We start from the raw sequence: 23,186 nt of genomic DNA, 5'->3' as shown, positions 1-23,186 counted from the left end.
ACAAACCTCCAACTCCCGGACCCAGTGCCACGTGTTAATCGCCCATTTGGGCCAAGGCATTTCCTCCTCCGGCAGGTTCGTCCAAATCAACCCATTTCTGAGCAACACCGACTATCTCATTTACGTACTCAGATACCATCTAAGATGACCTCCTCAGTACGTAAATGAGATAGTCGATATTCCCTAGAAATGGGTCGATTTGGAAGACCCTACCGGGAGAGGAAATGCTTTGGCCCAAATGGTATTATGTTAGATACTATCTCTTCCGGACCCAACGGCACGTGTAGGTCGCAGTTCGGAATAGAACTAGTGTTTTGTCTTCCCCTGTAAGGGCAGCAGGACCCAAAACGCTACTTGTCTTAAGTTACGATTGAGGTACTCCGTACATCATCGGACTCTGTGACTGGTGAAGGTTGATTGACAAGTAGGCATGGTCATTTGGGAGATTATAGGCCCTTCCCCGGAAGGTTTGGCTAGTCAACGCGTTTTTGAGAACTCATACCCAGCTTAAGTTTACGTGGTGAGGTACCACATGTATATCGGACCCAAGGGTACCACATTATCCTTTAAGGAAGAGTAATCCAATCGTTTAGTAATGTTTAAAGATCCACAGGTTTCATTTCTACAAATGATTCCTTATATGTAATACTTATTTTTCCGCACATTCGTTTTCTTCCTTTTCAGAGCTGGCTTGGCGGTAAGAAAGTGAAGGCTTCTATTCCAATGGAGAAGGTGGTGGTGGTGCTACATGCCAATGGTGCTCCTAACCATGTGTTGAGCAAATACTTCGAATTCATTGATAATGTAGATAGAAGGATATCCATAGCTAAGAAGTTGCATTGTCACCTGGCTGTGATCGATGTAAGTCTCAGGAGAAACATTGAGTAATCATCTTTCAATTTTAATTCATTAAATATTGGACCAGTAGCAGGATTTTGCTTCGGTGGTTATACTTTTGAAGAGCGATAGCAAAGGAAGGGGAAGTTTCCTGAAAGCTAGTTTAAGCATTAAGGAAGAGGCATACTTTAATAATAATAATAATAATAATAATAATAATAATAATAATAATAATAATAATAATAATAATAATAATATGTGTTTTGTAATTACCTTTTCTTATTGTCTTTAAGAACTCTTCCAGCATATTTTCCAAATATCAGAAAGACTTACTGTAAGCATTGCAAACAGTTTGCCCAGTTCCGGCTTTTTGTTGACTTATATTGTAATGATTTGAAAATAACAATCTTTTTAAAAGCAATCCAATGCGTTTCTCAAATTATAAACACTTGTCATTCGTTGTGATTAGATGATAGATGTAATAGATGTAAATAGATATACATATTTTTTTAATAGATGTAATAGATGTAAATGTTTAATAGATGTAAATAACCTGTTGATATCACTAATCGCACCTGAGAGCTGTTTTTCTCGTAAAAACCCCAGATTGTAATTGAAATTTGACACACTCTATGCGTAACGTAAGAAACGACATAAAACTAATGGCTTGAAAACACTACATTTACATTTTTCGCGCACGAATCTGAAATAGGCAAAACATAGTTAGGAAAGTTTACCATAAATTTTGGGCTTTATTTACAGTAAAGTTTTGTAAATTGTTAAAAAAAAAAAAAAAAAAAGTGACGATAGAAATGGTTTACTAACAATGCGCTAGATAAAGTAGGAAGGCGATTATACACAAGAACCATTACTAGTGATAGATCAGTTGAGACAATGATATAGCTGATATAATATTATAGTACATGTACCATTCCGGTGTTTGCATGGTAGAACTAACGAGGAAGGTCCATAAACCGTGAGAGTTGAATTTTGATGAAAATTTGTGACAAGATTCAGTTCAAGTTGATAAGTAACGTAGTAATAGTCACTCGATGCGCAAACGCTTCGTTGAGCTGCTACACCGACGCCATCTTGAAATCCAGTAGGCAATGTCCAAGAATACCCTTTTGGCACAAAAATGAAAAAGCTTTTAATAGATCTGACTTCAGTATTGTAAACCAAGGTAGACCATCTATATGTGGGAGTGCTTCCAGTGCATGATCGCCATTTTGAAAGGCGCCATATTGAATCGCCGTCAAATATGATAAATGGCAAAGGGGTCATGTGGGGTACCAAATAGCACTGAAATTTTCTCCTGAATCCATTTTCGCAACCAAAGTTTACATATCTGTTTGCACTTCAGAGTTAAGAGTCCTCTTACCCACAGGAATATATATATAAAAAAAAAACTGCGAGTTAGAATTGTGTTATGAAACACGGTCGTGCGAGCATTTGCAGGATTTTAACTAATGGAGTGGTTAATGCAGTACAATAGCCACTATACCAATCAGATCTTGAGACTAGTAAGAGAAATCGTTAATTAAATTGAAATGCCTGTAGTGAAAAATGGAACAGCAACATGCTACAAGTTATATCTATTTCAAAGTGCGATGTAATAGACTGCTGGTCGATGAAACACATGCCTAATAGTGCTGACGAGCAGAGAATATCAAAGGGATTGTTCGCATATATATTAGAAAAATTATATAAACTGGTGCATATTAGTTGAACGACCAAAATGGTTCGGATTCCACTATAATCAATAGGTCAACGTCTCCTTTAGCGTAGCAGGCATAAGTGTGGGGCGTTGAACTGTATCAAACCAAAAATCTATTTTAGGCAATTTTACATGGTCCATTATAGTGTGTTAAGTTTTCTTCTCCAATCTTGAAAGCTTATCCAAAGACACCATTGTTGAAGAATATTGCATTCTTTTCCAATACTCATACTTGACAACATATAATTTACCGTGTATATTACGAAGTTAAAATACTTTAATGTATTTATTAACAGTTTCTTTAAATACAATCGATTTATTGCTGCCACATTGAACAATGAAGGAGATTTAAATTATCAGTTCACAGCCAATTCCTAGAAGATACACCTGGAAACTTAGAATTCACTTTTCTTCTGTCTGTTCTGCTATTAGTGATAAGAGAATGCATGCACAATTGCTAAGAATATGTGGCAGTAAAGATTATTACAAGATTCAATTCCAAGTTGCAATCCATAAAACAAGCCTGTTTCTTCCTTTTCCCTTCAATAAAAATAATTAAATATCTGCATCTTTCCACCTTTAACGATAAAACACTTGCTTATAATAAGGGCAAGACTAGTTTTCATATCAAAACTGTGATAAATAACTGATTGTAGCAGGTGTTCACTTGTTCGGTGTACAAGTTATATGGCAGAATTTTCATAAAGAAAATGCATTCTGTTGTGTATCATCAATTTTGTGCGCCAGTCCTAAAGGACATGCTTGCTTATGCATGGCAGAAATGTGAGTACGTAACAGGAGCAATAGTTGGTTCATTTACAAATGTTCTGAAGACTAGTAGAAAATAGTGTCTGTGGTCATGAAGATTGTGCCGAAAGTGCATTTGTTAAGTGTTTGCACTACGTTTTGGATCTCCATCATCACAATTGAAGAGCAAAAGGTTAGTAGGTTAATATTTGCTTATGTGCAATAGTTTATATTATTTTTCTAATATTTTTTGTATTAATTTTCTAATAACTTCAAGACAGATTCTTTAAAACCATATGTTCCGTTACACCTAACTTATATTATAGCATTTAAATGCTATGCATAATCGCAACACACACACACAGACTCATATATATAGCGATTTTGAAATAGGTATAACTTGTTACAGTGCTGCTATTCCATTTTTCACTACAGGCATTTCAATTTAATTAACGATATCTCTCACTAGTCTCAAGATCTGATTGGTATAGTGGCTATTGTAGATCAAATAACTACTATTGCATTAGTTAAAATCATGCAAGTGTTTGCACGGCCGCATTTCATATCACAAATTTTACTTGCTCAGTTTTTGTATGTTCCTGTGAGCGAGAGAGCTCTTAACTCTGAAGTGAAAACAGATATCTGAACTTTGATTACGGAAATGAATTCAGGAGTAAATTCCAGTGCTATTTGATACCCCACATGACCCCCTTGCCGTTCATCATATTTGACGACGATTCAATATGGCGCCTTTCAAGATGGTGGTCATGCACTGGAAGTACTCTCACATATAGATGATTTACCTTGGTTTACAATACTGAAGTCAGATATATCAAAAGCTTTTTTCATTTTTGTGCTAAAAGGGTATTGTTGGACATTGCCTACAGGATTTCAAGATGGCGTCGGTGTAGCAACTCAACGATGCATTTGCGCAACGAGTGACTATTACTACGTTACTTAGCAACTCGAACTGAATCTTGTCACAAATTTTCATCAAAATTCAACTCTCACTGTTTATGGACCTTCCTCGTAAGATAAATTCTCAACCTGGATGCCTAATTTGAACCCAGAATATTGCGATTACGAGGCTAAAACATTTACAATCTATTCGACTGCGTCTGTTAGGGTAATCAGTAATAATAATAATAATAATAATAATAATAATAATAATAATAATAATAATTTATTTATTTATTTATTTATTTATTTCAGTGTTATACAGCGTTGCGTGACAGGCAATCTCTGATCAAGTACAAAGCGAATCTTCAGCCACAGACCGAAGAGTTTTTCTATGCAGAGAACGCTCTCAGAGCCTCTGTAAGTATCAAGTGTTCTCTATACTAATTTCCTTTCGTTTTTCATGCTTCCAAAGTATGCGACGCATAGACATGGGAAGCCGTAAGAACGGTTTAGTCCGATCTTCATCTGTTGGCCGGTAAACAAAAGGATTAGAGAGCGGTATTGTTTTATGTATATGGTTTCAGCGTCTCAAGAATAGGTTTTATCTCTGTCGTTATCTCTTGGTTGTAACTGGAAATGGTAACTGAATACGTACTTTCAATTTTTCTATGTGATTCCTATACTTTGGAAGTTACCGTTGTTGTACACTATTTAAATTCTCAGAACGTAGCGTGTATGATTGATGCCAGAAATGTCACCTGTAAGTGCGACTCTGTCCGTGACTGTACTTATCTGCAAATCTGGGCTTCCTTCTACTTTGCGAGAAATTTCATCTTGTTGGGCAAACATGTAGTAATCGCCGACCTAGAAATTCACCAAGAAATTTTGCGGACTTTGCTAATTTGAAGAAAAATGCTGAAAACCCACTACGAATAGCAAAGAAAAACAAAGCACTTCAGGAATAGTTGAAGTACTGTGGGATAGTGCTTGACTCAGAATGATCGACAACACCACACTGGTGCTACTAATCCACCGTGCCCTTTTGGGTGTTATCGTATTCTTTAAGGTAGAGCAGTACACACCTATTTTTTTTTTCTTTTTTCGGGGAGTTAGGAATTAGATTTCTGGGCTTTCGGCATCTATGGCCATGTTAGCCCCTCACTAGGATTAGGAATTATATTTCTGGGCTTTCGGCACCTATGACCATGTTAGCCCGTCACTAGGATTAGGATTAGAAATTATATTTCTGGGCTTTCGGCATCTATGGCCATGTTATCCCGTTACTAGGATTAGGATTAGGAATTAGATTCCTATGCTTTCGGCATCTATGGCCATGTTAGGCCGTCACTAGAATTAGGATTAGGAATTAGATTCCTATGCTTTCGGCATCTTTGGTGATGTTAAACCGTCACTAGGATTAGGATTAGAAATTATATTTCTGGGCTTTCGGCATCTATGGCCAAGTTAGCCCGTCACATAATAAGAGATGACGTCCCTTGGCGATTACATTGTCCGAGGAAAGAGAAGAAAGGAAACTGCCTGGGACCTGTGTATTAGGTACCATTCCGGCATTTGCCTGGTGTGAAGAAGGAAAATCCCACTCTGGATGGCTGGCCTGAAGAAGCTTTTACACTTTTTAGACCGAGTGTCTCCACAGGGAATCGAACCCGGGACCGCTCGCACCAAAGACGAGAGCGTTAGCGACTACACTACGCGGGGCCACATTTTTTTTCTTTCTTGCGATGGTTTCTAATTATGGGGCGCTCTAATACTACAAGACCCTAAGCCTAAGTAGTAGTGGACTTGTATTATTCTGCACTCGAAAAGACCATAAGTAATTGTTAAGTGCTGTTATCTGTTTAAGAAAAAGCGTAAGATCAAATTTTCAGTTTTGCATCAATCGTTTTTCTGCCTAACAAGTATAGTTTTATTAAGAAAGTGTACAAATGTATGCCGAGTTAAGAAGCTTTTTTTAAAGAAGTGAAGGGATGGACTTTTCGTGTGAGTGCGCCCCTGAGGTATAGTATATATTAGCAACACCAATTGCTAATCGTAAGCTTTTATTATTAAAATAATGGTGTTAATCTATGAATGATATGTTCTTTTTAAACAGTATAATAAATATGTCACTTAAATGTAACGTAATTTTATATTTTTTCAAAATTTGGTTGTTATATTTTCTTATATTTTCCTTAATTCTGTGCCTCTCTCTCTCTCGCGCGCGCACACACACACACACATCTATATAGATATATGGTTTTTCAAAACAACACCGACAACGTTTTGGAGGTTGTTCCTGACACCAAGACAGACAAAAAGTATAGATCAACCTGCGTACACAAATGCTTCCTTTCGGAATTAGGGGCTGCCGAAAACATGAAATAATGAACTTTTACGGTCCATAGCTATGTCCATAACGAACTTTAAAGGTTCAGAGCTCCAGAACAGTGAGACCTACCATAGTCGGGTCAAGACTTCACTTAGGAACTAATATGTGCCCTATTCAAATATCCAAGTTTCACAATCCTGCAGTACTTCCGCAACAATTTTTATACGTAGAGGTAGTTTGGTGAGTACTTCAAGTTACTTACCGTAGCCAGTCTCCCTCTATAAACATTGTTGCTTGAATACCTTAGGATTCTGAAACATGTATTTTCCGATAGCATACGTATTAGTTCCTAAGTTAAGTCTTGACCCAACTAAGATAGGTCCCATAGTTTTGGAGCTATGAAACTTTGAAGTTCGTTTTTTCATGTTTTCGGCAGCCTATAACTCCAAAAGGAAACATTTCTGCACCCAGGTTGGTCTATACTTTTTGTCATATCTTGGTTTCAGGAACCACCTCTGAAACGTTGTCGGTGTTGTTTTGAAACATCCTGTATAAACAACTCCAACAATTACTTCGTCACTTTTCCAATCTGCTCTACTTCACAGTTTCTGCGCACTAACACTTGAATCTAACCGAATTAATTTTAATTTAGCAAAACTTTTGCATCATCTATCAAATTGATGCACAGAATCTAGCAAAAAGTGGCTAAACTCAAAAAAATGGCTAAAAACATAAAGAAAATATGACTCAAAAAGCCACTAGTGGCTTATTCAAAAATGTATAGCTAGCTAGGTTCTTAAAATGGCCAGATCTAGTCACAAAGTGGCTAAATTGGCAATCCTAGTTAAAAGTTATGTTGAAGTGGGTTGTCATGGCAACACTAAATTCTGCCTTGATAGAGAGAAGCGCAGCTTGTTGCTTGCGTGTATATCGGTATCCGCGTAAGTAATTTATGGCTTGCATCAGTAGCTATGGCTTGTTCCCGCTGAGAGATGTTCATTCGAGCCGATCGTGAGGTACAAAGCAGGTTACTTCACAATTTCAGTATTAAATAAACAAAAAGTTTAAACATGGAAGTAGTAGAAAATGGATCGATCTGGAACAACCTAGGCCATAAGAGGCCAACTCAGGAGCCCCTGGGAAATTGCACACGAACTGTGAGCCCACGGTCTTTTACGACCTCCATTTTAGGGGTGAATTTATTCCCTTTTATGACCACTTTTTAGGGGGTGTATTCGTTCTCTTTTACGACCTCCATTTTAGGGGGTGATCTCGTTCCCTTTTATGAGCATATTTTCCAACCCCTATTCGAACATAGCAGAATATGAACAGATTCGTTCTTTCAGGGGTGAACTCGTTCTCTTTTATGAGCACATTTTAAGGGGTGAACTCGTTCCCTTTTTCAACCCCTATTTTAACATAGCAGAAATTACATAGCACATCTAATAAAAGAACATGGTTTATTTCAGAAATTACACTGAGACTACGTAACACACAACATCCTCCATTTTCTCGTTTTCCAACCCCTATTTGAACATAGCACCAGCCAACAGATAATACGTAAAACTCGTTCCCTTTTATGAGCATATTTTCCAACCCTTATTTTAACATAGCAGAAATTATGAACATACAGCAGAACAGAGAATACGTAAGATTCATTCCCATTTATGAGTACATTTTTCAACCCCTACGAACACATAGCAGAGATGTATTCGTTTTCAACCCCTTAGTATAAGAACGAACACATAGCAGAGCAGATAATAAACACAACATCCTCCATTTTAAGGGGTGTACTCGTTTTCCAACCCTTATTTTAACATAGCAGAAATTACACTGAGACTATGAACATACAGCAGAACAGATAATACATAAGAATACGTAACACACAAGGGTGTATTCAATCCCTTTTATGACCACTTTTTAAGGGGTGAATTCGTTCCCTTTTCGAATCCTTATTTTAACATAGCAGAAATTACATAGAGCAGATAATAAACACAACATCGTCCATTTTAGGGGTGTACTCGTTCTCTTTTATGAGCACATTTTTAGGGGTGAACTCGTTCCCTTTTCCAACCCCTATTTGAACATAGTAGAAATTACATAAAACTAAGACAATAATGAGGGTGTATTCGTTCCACCGAAGATTAAACATAGTCCATTTTAAAGGGTGATCTCGTTCTCCAACCCCTATTTTAACATAGCATAGAATACACCGAGACTATGAACATACAGCAGAACAGATAATACATAGCACAGCTAATAAAAGAACATGGCTTATTTTCCAACAACACATAGCAGACATAAGATTACGGGGGGTGTACTCGTTCTCATTTTTCAACCCTTATTTGAACATAACAGATAATACATTCGAACCCTATAGCAAAGATTCTTTTAAGGAGTGAACTTGTTCTAACCTATATTTGAACATAGCAAAGATTATTTTAAAGATTGTAGAGGAATGCGAAACTTCCGTGTTTTGTTATCAGTTACATAATAACTTCCGTCATATGTAGATAATTCTCATTACGTCAGTCATCCGGATTTTAAAAAACATTGAGCTAGTTTTCTGTTTAACAGACAATAACTTGTCATTCAACGATAGGAATCTCTGAACGTAATGTAATCAATTACAAAGGTATAAAAAAAAGAGGGGAATCCCCGAGGATGACTCATACCTATTGCGCAATATTACGCAATGCGGTCAGACAGGTATAAAAGACTGACCGACATGTTTTTTGTAATCACTTCCTGTTTGCCGTCTGAAGCGTAAAGTTCAGATATTTTTTGTGTGTGTGTGGTTTATTAATAGTGTGGTTTTGTTTTCTTTTGTAAGTAAGACATTATATAATAATAATAATATTATTATATAAACTCAGTTCAAAATTATTATAGTAACTTTGAGGAGTTAGTTTAAAAAAAATGGCAACAAAAAAGGTTAAATCAAATACTATCAATTCTGATACTCTATTTAATAATAATTTAAAAAAAATTATTTTAAAATGTGATACTGATTTAAATGAGGATAGTGGATGTTTTTTAAAGAATAAAAGAAAAGACTTTAGATATATTGAAACAGGAACAAGATAATTCAGCTTTTAAAGTTAATTTTTCTTTGGCTACAACTTTTGTAAAACCAGTAGATTTAGAAACATGTCGATTCTTTGTAAATAGTGGTAACGAGATTATTTTGCCGAGTACAGATGTGAATTCTATAATAGAAAAACTATTTAATAAAATTTTAGTTGAACAAGAAAATAGAGCAATTAAGAAATCAGGGTGGTCTTTATGTTCTGAACCAAACCATCACTTAGAAATTAAAATCAGTAAATATGATCCTCTTTCCGCTTCTTCTTTTATAAAATTACCTCAATGGATTTTATCCAAAAAGAAATGTTATAAATATTCAAAATAATGATAATAGATGTTTTATGTACTGCATTCTAGCTGCGTTGCATCCCGCAAAAGAACATCCACATCGTGTAAATAATTGCATACAATATATTAATACTTTATTACCATTATTTGAAAAAAACCAATATAAAATTTCCCGTCGAAATAGAACACATAAGCAAATTTGAACATATGTATAATTGTGTATTTCCTAAGGAACAAATTTCCGTTAATATATATGGCATTGATTATGATCATGAAACTATTTTCCCGTTACGTATAAGCGAAAACACATGTGTAGATAAACGTATAGATTTACTGTATTGTGAAGAAAATTGCAACACTCATTATTGTTTAATAAAAAATCTCAATGCGTTATTGAAGAGTCATAAAGAGAAAACTTATGTAAAATTGCCTCAATGGATTTTATCCACAAAATGTGTTTTAAATATTGAAAATAACGATAATAGATGTTTTATGTATAGTATTCTAGCTGCGTTGCATCCCGCAAAAGAACATCCATATCGTGTGAATAATTACATACAATATATTAATACTTTATTACCATTATTTGAAAAAACCAATATAAAATTTCCAGTCGAAATAGAACACATAAGCAAATTTGAACATATGTATAATTGTGTATTTCCTAAGGAACAAATTTCCGTTAATATATATGGCATTGATTATGATCATGAAACTATTTTCCCGTTACGTATAAGCGAAAACACATGTGTAGATAAACGTATAGATTTACTGTATTGTGAAGAAAATTGCAACACTCATTATTGTTTAATAAAAAATCTCAATGCGTTATTGAAGAGTCATAAAGAGAAAACTTATGTAAAATTGCCTCAATGGATTTTATCCACAAAACGTGTTTTAAATATTGAAAATAACGATAATAGATGTTTTATGTATAGTATTCTAGCTGCGTTGCATCCCGCAAAAGAACATCCACATCGTGTGAATAATTACATACAATATATTAATACTTTATTACCATTATTTGAAAAAACCAATATAAAATTTCCAGTCGAAATAGAACACATAAGCAAATTTGAACATATGTATAATTGTGTATTTCCTAAGGAACAAATTTCCGTTAATATATATGGCATTGATTATGATCATGAAACTATTTTCCCGTTACGTATAAGCGAAAACACATGTGTAGATAAACGTATAGATTTACTGTATTGTGAAGAAAATTGCAACACTCATTATTGTTTAATAAAAAATCTCAATGCGTTATTGAAGAGTCATAAAGAGAAAACTTATGTAAAATTGTCTCAATGGATTTTATCCACAAAATGTGTTTTAAATATTGAAAATAACGATAATAGATGTTTTATGTATAGTATTCTAGCTGCGTTGCATCCCACAAAAGATAATCCACATCGTGTGAATAATTACATACAATATATTAATACTTTATTACCATTATTTGAAAAATTTCCAGTCGAAATAGAACACATAAGCAAATTTGAACATATGTATAATTCTGTATTTCCTAAGGAACAAATTTCCATTAATATATATGGCATTAATTATGATAATAAAACAATTTTTCCGTTACGTATAAGCGAAAATACAAGTGTATTTAAACATATAGATTTATTATATTTAAACTCTCATTATTGTTTAATTACAAATTTAAATGGTTTAGTCATACATCAGTTAGGTACTCATCAAACATTTATTTGTAGACGATGTTTAGTATCTTTTTATAACAAATCAAAATTAGATGAACATGACAAACTATGTAAAGAACACACTCCAACCAAAATTAACATGCCGAAACAAGGAGAAGTTTTAAAATTTCGAAATTTGAAATTGTTATTACAGAATGATGTGATAATAATTGCAGATATGGAAAGTTTATTAAAACCTATAAATGAACAAAGTGGATCTCATACAATACAAATTCAGCAACATATACCATGCAGTTTTGGTTATATTGTATGTTGGAGTAACAACTATATGAAATCAGATTTAGTTATTTATCGGGGAGAAAATGTATCGATGAAGTTTATGTCTGCTATGGAGAATGAATTAAGAAAAATCATAAACATATTAGATCAACAAAAACCATTAATACCATTAAATAGTTCTCAGTTACAGGAGTTTAACCTATCCACTGAATGCTCGGTTTGCGACAGTAAATATACGAGTAACAATAGAAAAGTTAAACATCATAACCATTTAACTGGTCAATTTATTGCCACGGTGTGCAACAATTGTAATTTACAAATTAAACGTCAAAGTAATTTTATCCCTGTCTTCTTCCATAATTTGTCTGGGTATGATGCACATTTATTTGTGAAAGAATTAGGTTGCACCCCTGGAAATATTTCTGTAATTGCTGAAAGCACTGAGAAATACATAACATTCTCTAAACACTTTAATTTTAATGGTAGACCTATCGAGTTACGTTTTGTAGACTTATTTAAATTCCTGCCGTATAGTCTCGAAAATTTGGTGTCAAAATTAAAACCTGAGCAATTTGTCTATACAAAGCAATATTTTTCTGATGAAAAGTTTCCTTTAATTCTCCGTAAGGGAATTTATTTTTATGAATACATAACAAATTTAGATACATTTAAAGAAACTGAATTTCCTGGAAGAGAGGCGTTTAGTAGCAAATTGAATGGAACACAAATTTCCGAGACTGATTATCAATATGCAAAACTGATTTGGCGTGTGTTTAAATGTGAAAATTTAGGGGACTACCACGATCTATATTTAAAATGTGATGTACTTCTCACAGCAGATGTGTTGGAGAATTTTAGAAAGACATGTTTAAATGCTTTTTGTATTGATCCGATTAATTGTTTTGCTGCACCTGGGTTGGCATGGCAAGCCATGTTATATAGAACAAAAATTGAACTTGAACTTTTATCAGATATCAATATGTATATGTTTGTAGAAAAATCGATTCGCGGAGGTATTACTCAAGCTGTGTTAAGGTATGCCAAAGCTAATAATCCTTACGTACATGATTTTGATGCGGAAAAAGAAAAATCTTATTTACTCTATATTGACATGAACAATCTGTACGGACTATCAATGATTGACTATTTACCATATGGTGGTTTTCGGTGGGAGGATAAAATTGACAATTGGCAAGACAAACATAAAATTATCAATTGGCCCACGGATAGTGAATGGGTTTTTTTTCTAGAAGTGGACTTGGAGTATCCAAATTATTTCCACGAATACCATTCTGATTTTCCGTGTGCACCCACTAATGAAGTTGCACCGAATGGTAAATACTCAAAATTACTATTGACACTTAAATCGAAATCGAATTATATCTTGCATTATAGAGTATTACAATTTTATCTAAAACAAGGTTTAATATTGGTAAAAGTACATAAAATATTATGGTTTCGTCAATCTAAATGGCTTGCATCTTATATTCAAGAAAATACTCAACGCCGTGCAAATGCTACAATTGAATTTGAAAAAGATTTCTATAAGTTATTAAATAATTCTGTATACGGAAAGACAATGGAGAATGTACGAAAACGAATTGATATAAAATTAATTAACAGTGAAAAAGTGTAAAAAATTAGTAGCGCAAAATCAGTTTCAAAATTGGGTAAAATTGGCTGATAATTTGGCATTATTTCATATGGTAAAAAAATCTGTAACCCTTAATAAACCAATTTACGTAGGAGCGACAGTTTTAGAATTATCAAAATTAGCTATATATAACTTTCATTATAATATAATGAAACCGCGATATGGAGATAATATTAGAATTGCGTATATGGATACTGACTCTTTCATTTACTATATTAAAACTAACAATATTTATAACGATATAAAAAATATGAATGACTATTTTGATACCTCAAATTATCCTGAAAATAATTCCTTATATAGCACAAAAAATAAACACGTTTTAGGTAAAATGAAAGACGAATTAGGTGGAGTTCCCATTATTGAGTATGTTGGCTTACGAGCAAAAAATTATGCAATAAAAACTGGTGAAAATAAAGAATTAAAAAAATGTAAAGGGATTAAGAAAAATATAGTTAAAGAACAAATTACGTTTGACGATTATAAATCATGTATATTTAAAAACGAAACGATTCATAAAACACAATTTGAAATTAAAAGTAAATACCATAATTTAACAAATCAGGTAACAAAATTAGCGTTAGATCCGTATGATGACAAAAGAAAAATTTTAAATTGTAATATACACACTGTTCCTTGGGGGTATTATAATAAAGATTTAAAATGTACGAATTGTATATTGTAAATACGATATAATTTTTTTTGGATATATTAGTATTAAAAAATGTCACAATCAGTTCGAGAAAAAATAGTTGCAGAATTACATAAAAGTGCAAGACGAAACTATCCTCGAATACCCGTTATAACGAAAGGGATTCATGATTTATGGCAAGCTAATTTAGTTGAAATGAATAGTGGAAAATTGAAAGGTCTAGCAAAAATTAATCGAAATTTCAAATATTTATTAACTGTGATAGATACATTCTCTAAATATGCTTGGGCTATTCCTGTGAAAAATAAAACTGGGAAAGAAATTACACAAGCATTTATAACAGTACTGAGAAAAGCAAACAAAAGCCCTAAATTTTTACAAACTGACAGGGGTCGAGAATTTTATAATTCAGTTTCAGAAGGCAATGAACCAAAATAACATTAAACATTATTCCACGTACAGTGATGTGAAAGCAAGTATTATTGAAAGATTTAATAGATCATTACGTAATTTAATGTGGAGACAATTTACACTGCAGGGAAATTATAAATGGATTGGCATTCTGCCGGAATTACTACATAAATATAATAATACTATTCATTCCACTATTAAAATGAAACCTATCGACGCTATTAAAAAAGAAAATGAAAAACATCTATTGACAAACATCTATTGCAAAAAGTTTTCTGTGATAAAAAGAAAAAGTAAATTTAAGATAGGTGAATATGTAAGAATTAGTAAACTTAAGCGTCCTGGTTTTGATAGAGGTTTTACACGCAATTGGAGTACAGAAATTTTTCGAATTGCTAAAGTTTTCTTCACTAATCCTCCGACATATCACTTAGTAGACTCAAATAATAAACCTATTGAAGGAAGATTTTACGGACACGAATTACAATTAACGAAATTTCCAAAAACATATTTAATTGAAAAAGTTTTGCGAAAGAAAAATAATAAGGCCTATGTGGAATGGGTAGGTCTGCCAAAAAGTGAAAATTCTTGGATTGATTTAAAACATACTATATTGTAAAAAAAAGAAGTCAAGAATTTATAGGTGAAGCATGTCGTCACAAGTATTTTAAATTCTAGCAACACTGTAAATTTTCGTTGCTTAGTTAAATTGTCATCATCATCATCATCACGAGGTCTATCAGTATCACAAGTAAAAAGTATATTAAATCAAATTTGTTCTTCCACAAACGCTGTTTTTTTATGTAAAGGAGAAAAGAAAGCAAAATATTTAAAAACGCTATTTAAAATAAATGCAATATATCTGTAATAGAGATGGAATGGGAAATTCCTTTTACATGTATCGTAGCAGGTCCTACAGGATGTGGAAAATCATATTTTGTTAAAACATTTCTTGACCATTATAGCAAGTTATTTAAAAATATTGTATAGTGTTATGGTGAATGGCAACCGTTGTATGATACTCTTTCAAACTGTACGTTTAAAGAAGGTTTACCCAAAATAATGAATTTCAAGCACACGAAGGTCCACATCTTGTCATTATTGATTATTTAATGCGTGAGTGTGATCATCGGATTGTAGATATTTTTACTAAGGGTAGCCATCATAGAAATATAAGTGTAATATTTATAACACAGAATATTTTTCATCAACAAAAAGGAATGCGGGATATTTCGTTAAATTGTCATTATATTGTTTGTTTTAAAAATCCTAGAGACCAAGCTCAAATTAATTATCTCGCACGACAATTGTATCCAGGTAATACAAAATTTATTCAAGAAGCATATCAAGATGCAACTCGAATTGCACATGGTTATTTACTCTTTGATTTAAAACAAAATACTCCTGATGAGCAGCGAGTTCGAACAAATATCTTTCCAACAGATTCTTTTAATTATGTTTATGTACCTGTAAAAAAATAATAATTGTAATATGGTTTATATTCTAACAACTATTTGTGCTTTAATAGCCGTAAAAAAATGATTAGTAAGGAAAATGCACATTTGTTAAAACTTTTAGCAAAGTCAAAACCGAAAGCACGTAAGGCAATTTTACAAAATGCAGATCCTGATTTAATTCGCTCTATTTGTGAATGTTCCTATAACGTATTACAGGGAAATGTTCCATTAAATAAAACAGAGATAAATAAGCTAAAAAATATAAAAAGGAACTGAGATATTTGGTGAAAAAAGGTCCGTCATTAAAACAAAAGAAAAAACGAATAATTATACAAAAAGGTGGTTTTCTTACTGCTTTGCTTGCACCTATTATTGGAGGTATACTATCTAGTTTAATTAAATAATTATGCAAAACGCACAAAAACTTAATCTCACCAGAAAAATTACATCATTATCAAACGATATCTAATCTTGATGATGAAATGAAAGAAATTTTAAATAATAAAAGTTTAAATGCAGAAGAAAAATGGACAAAATATAGAGAAGTCTTACAAAAATATTTAAATATAATTCAAAAACCGGCAGCAGTTACAACAACAGCAACTACTACTACGGAGGAAGAAGAACAAGAGGACGACGAGGAGGAGGAGGATGATGAAATAATATCTACTCTCCCTGAAATTTGTAAACGTAAAGCAAGACCTTTATTACGTAAATTGAAACAAAATCCAAATATTCAATGGGACGATAATGGAAATGTGAATATTAATAATAAATTAATTCCAGGTGCAAATATAGTGGATTTGATATCCGATTTTGTTAGATGTCGTAAGAAAAATATTTCAGTTGCCGGCTGGAAACCTTTTGCTACATTATTAGCAAAAGCCAATATACCCTTAGAGTACATTGGTAATCCTCAACGAATAGATTATATTAGAAAACTAACAGAAGACGAAGAGGATGGTCCTCCACCCCGTAGACGCAAATGGTGTACTTATAAGCAATAATAATAATATTCTATTGTAATCTATTGATATTTTTAAGTATATAGAAAGAAAGATAGATGAATGAGCCCTACCTTAATTATTACATATATCAAGCAGGAGGTAATTATAACGTGTATAGAGGTACAGCATATCAAGAAGGTTATGGCATTGGTAGTTTTCTAGGAGGTTTATTTCGTACTGTATTTCCTTTATTAAAACAAGGTGCAAAAACTGTTGGTAAAGAATTGATACGTACAGGAATTAATGTAGCAGGAGATGTACTAGATAATAATAGACCTATTGAAGAGTCTTTGCATGATCGGTGGCAAGAAGCTAAAACAAATTTAAAAAATAAAGCTCAAAATAAATTAAATCAAGTGTTGGAAGGATCTGGAAGAAGAAAAAGAAAGAAAGTTCATTTTAGTGGTGCTGGTGATGGTGTGAAACGGATAAAATGATCCAAAGATATCTTTGATTGATTATGGAGCAAAGTGATCTCACACTTCCTAGCAATAGTTCTATGGAATATTTTCCTCAAAATACTCTTGCTTGTTATACTACTAAATTATATCAACCTATTGTACTGGAGAAGGGAGTGTGGGAAACAGTTGTTGTTGAAGTGCATTATACAAGTTCATTTCAGAATGTTTCCAAATATACAAATAATATTTATTATCGTCTCATGAATACAAAAAACTGGAAAATAACTCAAATCTTACCAGGCCACTATTATCATGTTGATGATATTCTATCTCAAATTAATCATAAAAGTGATATATTAAATTTACAATTAAAAGTCAAAGCATCAGTGAAACGAATTGAGGTTAATAGAGTAATAAAAGATCAAGAGAAGCATATACAAGTACGCCTATCTCCTGAACTAGCCAGAATACTAGGTTTTGATCATATTCAGCAAGAAGATATTGCAGTTGTTCATCATGCTCGTTATCCACCTGATTTACAAAAAGCGCTACCTACACTTATGTATATTTACAGTGATATTGTAGAACCACAAATGGTGGGTGACACCGTAGCTCCATTATAAATACAAATATTACAGAGCATGGTATTAATAATGTACATATTTTTGATAATCCTCATTATGTCACTGTGCAACGTAAACAATTTGATCAAATTATTATTGATTTAAGAGATAGTACAGGTAATCCACTTCCTTTCCAATATGGCAGTGTATGTGTAAAATTACATTTTCGTAGACGTAATATGGTATTGTAAATTTTACCATGTGTGAATATTAATAGTAAGAAAAGAGAAAAATGCAGTGTGAGTGTATGAAATCAGAATTAGATTTATTTGCTGGTTTACCCACTCAAACCAGTATTATAGGTAATAAAATAGTTCCATATAAGCCTGTGGCTTCAATAGCTGATAATGCACCAATAGAATTTGTAGTCCCCGGTCATGGGGATGACTATATTGACTTACCGCACACAATGTTATATGTTAAAGGTAAAATTACTAAATCAGATGGTTCTAATTTAACTTCTGCCGATAAGAAAATCGGCCCTGTAAATGATTTTCTCAATGCAATGTTCAGTGAAGTGCAATTATATTTAAATAATCAAATTATTTCCTACTCTTCACATACATATCCATATCGATCGTATATTGAAAAACTATTAAACTATAATGCTGAAGCTAAAACAACGCATCTTCAAACATCAATGTGGTTTAAAGATACTGCAGGGCATATGGACAGTGTGGCCGATGCTAATGTAGGATTTAAACAACGTTTTCTTCTCACTGCTTTAAGTCAGTCATTTGAATTATTGGGTTATATTCATGCTATTTTCAATCAGGAGAAATTTTTACTGAATGGTGTACAATTGCGTATTAAACTAATTCCAGCTAAACCTACATTTTGTCTAATGGGTGACGCAGATGCTGATGGAAAAGTTGTAATTACAGATGCAACATTGCTTGTGAAAAAGGTTGATGTATCACCAGCAGTTAAAATAGCACAAAATAAAGTATTACAAAATCCTAAATTTAGAATAAAATATCCTATAACAAAAGTGCAGGTGAAGACAGAAATTCTGCCACAAGGAATTATGGATAGTACACTTCCAGATCTGTTTTCAGGCATAGTGCCTAAACGTATTATTATTGGTTTTGTTACTAATACTGCTTTCAATGGTACTTATCAAACAAATCCATTCAATTTTCAACATTTTAATATGTCATTTTTTACATTGTATGTTGGAAATCCAATGCCCTTCAAACCTTTACAACCAGATTTTGATAATAAGCTATATGTACAAGCATATTCTACGTTATTTACAGGTTCAGGTATTTATTATTCTAATCAAGGTAATAATATTTCACTCGCTGAATATCCTAATGGTTATACTCTACTGGTGTTTGATTTAACTCCTGATTCAAGCGCAAGTGCTGCATTTCATACTAGTCCACAACGGCAAGGAAGTGTACGGTTAGAGGTTCATTTTAAAGAAGCACTGCCATCTCCTGTAACAACAATTATTTATGGTGAATTCTCTTCAGAATTAGAAATTGATTTCCAGAGAAAAATATATATTAATTAAAGAAAGAAAATGTTAAATACAATTGAGCTTTATGATGCATTACAACAAAATTTGCCTAAAGATCATTTTATTGGTGTGTATGCTGCTGATGAGTTACCTTTGTTTATTCATACATTTCCAGCCGCCATAATTATAAATACTGATTCTAGTGATAAACCTGGTGAACATTGGGTTGCTGTTTATATATCTAATATGTGTGTGGGAGAGTATTTCGATAGCTATGGTATACCTCCCTATATACAACATCATATAAGGTTTTTAAAACGAAACTGTCTGTATTATACATGGAATAATAGACGTATTCAAGGTGATTTATCTCATTTTTGTGGACATTACTGTTTCCTATATCTAGCATGTCGTGCATCTGGGTATTCGATGCAGGATTTTTTAAACAAATTCTCACTCACTACTATTGATGCTAATGATGTTATGCTTTATTCATTTATGAGAGTATGATGATGTTATTTTTTTAAACTCCGCCATTGCCGGTCCCAAGCCCTGGATGAGAAAGGAGGAGGGTTGGGGGTGTTGCTACCCCCGTAAAAGAAAATAATGTTACATTAAAATAAGGGTTGGAAACGAGTACACTTCTATTCTCTGCTATGTTCAAATAGGGGTTGAAACGAGTTCACCCCCTAAAAGACCATGGGTTCAAATATGGGTTGGAAGGGTGGAACGAGTCTTATGTATCTGCTGTGTGTTCGTAAAAACGAGTTCACCCCTGCTATGTTTCGTAGTCTCTGTCTGATGCGCTATGTTGAAATAGGGGTTGGAAAACGAGTACACCCCTAAAATGGAGGATGTTATGTGTTACGTAGTCTCAGTGTAATTTCTGCTATGTTGGAAAATAAGCCATGCTCTGTTCTGTGTTCATAATCTCAGTGTAATTTCTGCTATGTTAAAATAAGGGTTGGAAAATATGCTCATAAAAGGGAACGAGTTTTACGTATTATCTGTTGGCTGGTGCTATGTTCAAATAGGGGTTGGAAAACGAGAAAATGGAGGATGTTGTGTGTTACGTAGTCTCAGTGTAATTTCTGAAATAAACCATGTTCTTTTATTAGATGTGCTATGTAATTTCTGCTATGTTAAAATAGGGGTTGAAAAAGGGAACGAGTTCACCCCTTAAAATGTGCTCATAAAAGAGAACGAGTTCACCCCTGAAAGAACGAATCTGTTCATATTCTGCTATGTTCGAATAGGGGTTGGAAAATATGCTCATAAAAGGGAACGAGATCACCCCCTAAAATGGAGGTCGTAAAAGAGAACGAATACACCCCCTAAAAAGTGGTCATAAAAGGGAATAAATTCACCCCTAAAATGGAGGTCGTAAAAGACCGTGGGCTCACGGTTCAAGGTGTTCAATTTCCCAGGTGCTCCTGAGTTGGCCTCTTATTTCCTAGGTTGGCCTAGGTTGTTCCAGATCGATCCATTTTCTACTACTCATGGATGTATAATCGTTAATTTTACAAGCTTAAAATAAGAAATGATGTTTATAAGACGATATTATTTAATTTCTTTTAGTCAAGCAGTGCCCTTGCTTCGGTGGTTTACACGTCACTGGCGTCAGCTGGGAACGTTTGTAAGTAACTTCGAAATGTGAATCCCCCCCCTTGCCCCCCAAAAAATGGTTTCGTACCAATAGCTTTACCTTACAGAATAGACTTGGTAACCTAAAGGTTAAGTCAAGTATTTCCACAGTTATAGCAAAGTCTCGGTTAAGATGTATTATAATGGCCAAGTACACTTTGATATGAAAAAGAAGCAAACCATAGACATTTTCATTTTTATTCGCGAATGGATGGAACGTACGGTACTATGCATGGTTAAAATTGAAGTGGCATGTGAGCGCAGTGCACAATAAAGTTTTTGAAGGACTTCTCGCCAAAATAAAGGAACCACTTCACGGGAAGCACTACGACACGGGCGAAGCCATCATCCGTGCCATATGGCGGTTCCTGCGGGATATCGACAAAGCGACACGCTGATGGCGTACGACTCCTTCCACACGTGTGGCAGAAGGTTACAGAGATGGGAGGCGATTACATTGAAGGAATGTAAGTAGTGTTCTGTGTATAAAGCCAGGTACGAATTATAAGAATGCTGCCATTACTTTTGATCCAGCTCGGAATAATTGTAGAAGATAGCGAGGTACTGTTTTTGTTATGAGTTCAGCGTCCTAAGAGAAGGTTCCAATACTGACTTTATTGCTTTATTCCAACCCGGATCTACTTGTTTCTGTTTCAGTATTGAATTAGCGTAGTTCGGAAGTCTATCATAATTTCACACAGTCACACACTTGTTTCGTTCCTCTCCTCTGCGTGCAGTTTCTTTAGTTTCGTTGCCTCCAGCGTAAAAAGCGTCCGCTGAAACGATTCACGCATTGTCTAGTTGCAAATAAATACTCTAGAAAATTATATCTATTAACCTCCACGGCTATAACTCTAGAAGAAACTATTTCCTCACACAAGATACGCACAGTATTTTTACGCTTAAGATTTCGTGGGAAGAAAAATATTGAAATTTAATTTTGTACTAGAAATTTGGTAGTATACAGAAAGTTTCTAAATTATTTCTTTCTTTGTATTCTTTGCAGACTGTGAAATGGAGAAACTGATTGTATGGGTCCATCACCTATTGAAAGTGCCATTTTATCTAAATGACACGATTTACGTCCGTGTTCCGGCTTATCTTCTCTCTTAAGGAAAATGTTACTGCTTTAATGATCATCCATTTATCATTTGTATTATATTTGCCATCATCATCATCACTATCATTTTCTTTGTTATACAGTATATTATTTTCTATGGCTGTGGATGCTAAGCATCGCTATCAGAAGCTAGATTTTTGTATAAATATATTGAAGAATAAAACACTACCTTTGAAAACAGAATGACATATTTTTTTCGTCACGTTGTCTAGATAAGTGGTTTTGAACCTCTTTACATTCGCTGCCCAGCAAACGAAAGGGGAAGATTTATATATATATATATATATATATATATATATATATATATATATATATATATATATATATATATATATATATATATACTGGCTGAACCTGCGCTCTCTACACAGCGCATCATTTGCATAAATCTCCTTTTCATTCCTCACATCTGTACATGTCCCTTTACAGACACAAGTGGAAGACGTATTGATTAAAAAAAGCCAAGGGGTATCATAAAGGGAAGACTTTTTTCGATTATTTTTTTCTCAATATCTCGCACCGTTTGCAAGATTTGAGCCTATTTCCGGTTGGAGTTTCTCATTCAGGTATGACTAGTGTTTTCTTTCTTGCATGCAGTATGTAATAAGCAAATACATTACATACACAACTAATTATAATGCCAGTTATGTATGGTGTTAATTGGGCAAAACACTCCAAAAATAAAGGTTCACCTTAGACTGAAGAAATGGTTATCCTTCCTTTTCAATTACTATTTGACCATGAAACAAACGCCTGAGACATATACAACCCCTATATACAACAATGTGGTGTTGGAATGTATAATGCGTAGGATGTGATGCTTTTTTTATTTAAACACTTCCAATGTACCCGTCAAAAATGTAATAAAGAAATAGTGGCCATGTTTTTAAATATTCAA

The 23,186-nt window shown here is 33.6% G+C and overlaps 1 protein-coding gene across 5 annotated transcripts in view; it reads left to right on the top strand.

Moving 5' to 3' along the window:
- The window catches only part of Vps16B (Vacuolar protein sorting 16B), a 71,390-nt gene extending 48,919 nt beyond the window's left edge, over nucleotides 1-22,471 (top strand). For all 5 annotated transcript variants that reach the window (XM_081758282.1, XM_081758277.1, XM_081758278.1 and 2 more), the window contains exons 11-13: nucleotides 685-861; nucleotides 4,514-4,618; nucleotides 22,175-22,471. In XM_081758282.1, the coding sequence (XP_081614408.1) occupies nucleotides 685-861; nucleotides 4,514-4,618; nucleotides 22,175-22,195 (303 nt within the window). In that variant the 3' untranslated portion in view covers nucleotides 22,196-22,471. The remainder of the gene's footprint in view (nucleotides 1-684; nucleotides 862-4,513; nucleotides 4,619-22,174) is intronic.
- The last annotated feature ends 715 nt before the right edge of the window (nucleotides 22,472-23,186 follow it).

The sequence above is a fragment of the Thermobia domestica genome, chromosome 5 (assembly GCF_964235325.1).
Source record: "Thermobia domestica chromosome 5, izTheDome1.hap1.1, whole genome shotgun sequence".
Classification (NCBI taxonomy): domain Eukaryota; kingdom Metazoa; phylum Arthropoda; class Insecta; order Zygentoma; family Lepismatidae; genus Thermobia; species Thermobia domestica.
The sequence above is the reverse complement of the archived record's forward strand: the minus strand, read 5'-3'. Positions and strand labels throughout refer to the sequence as shown.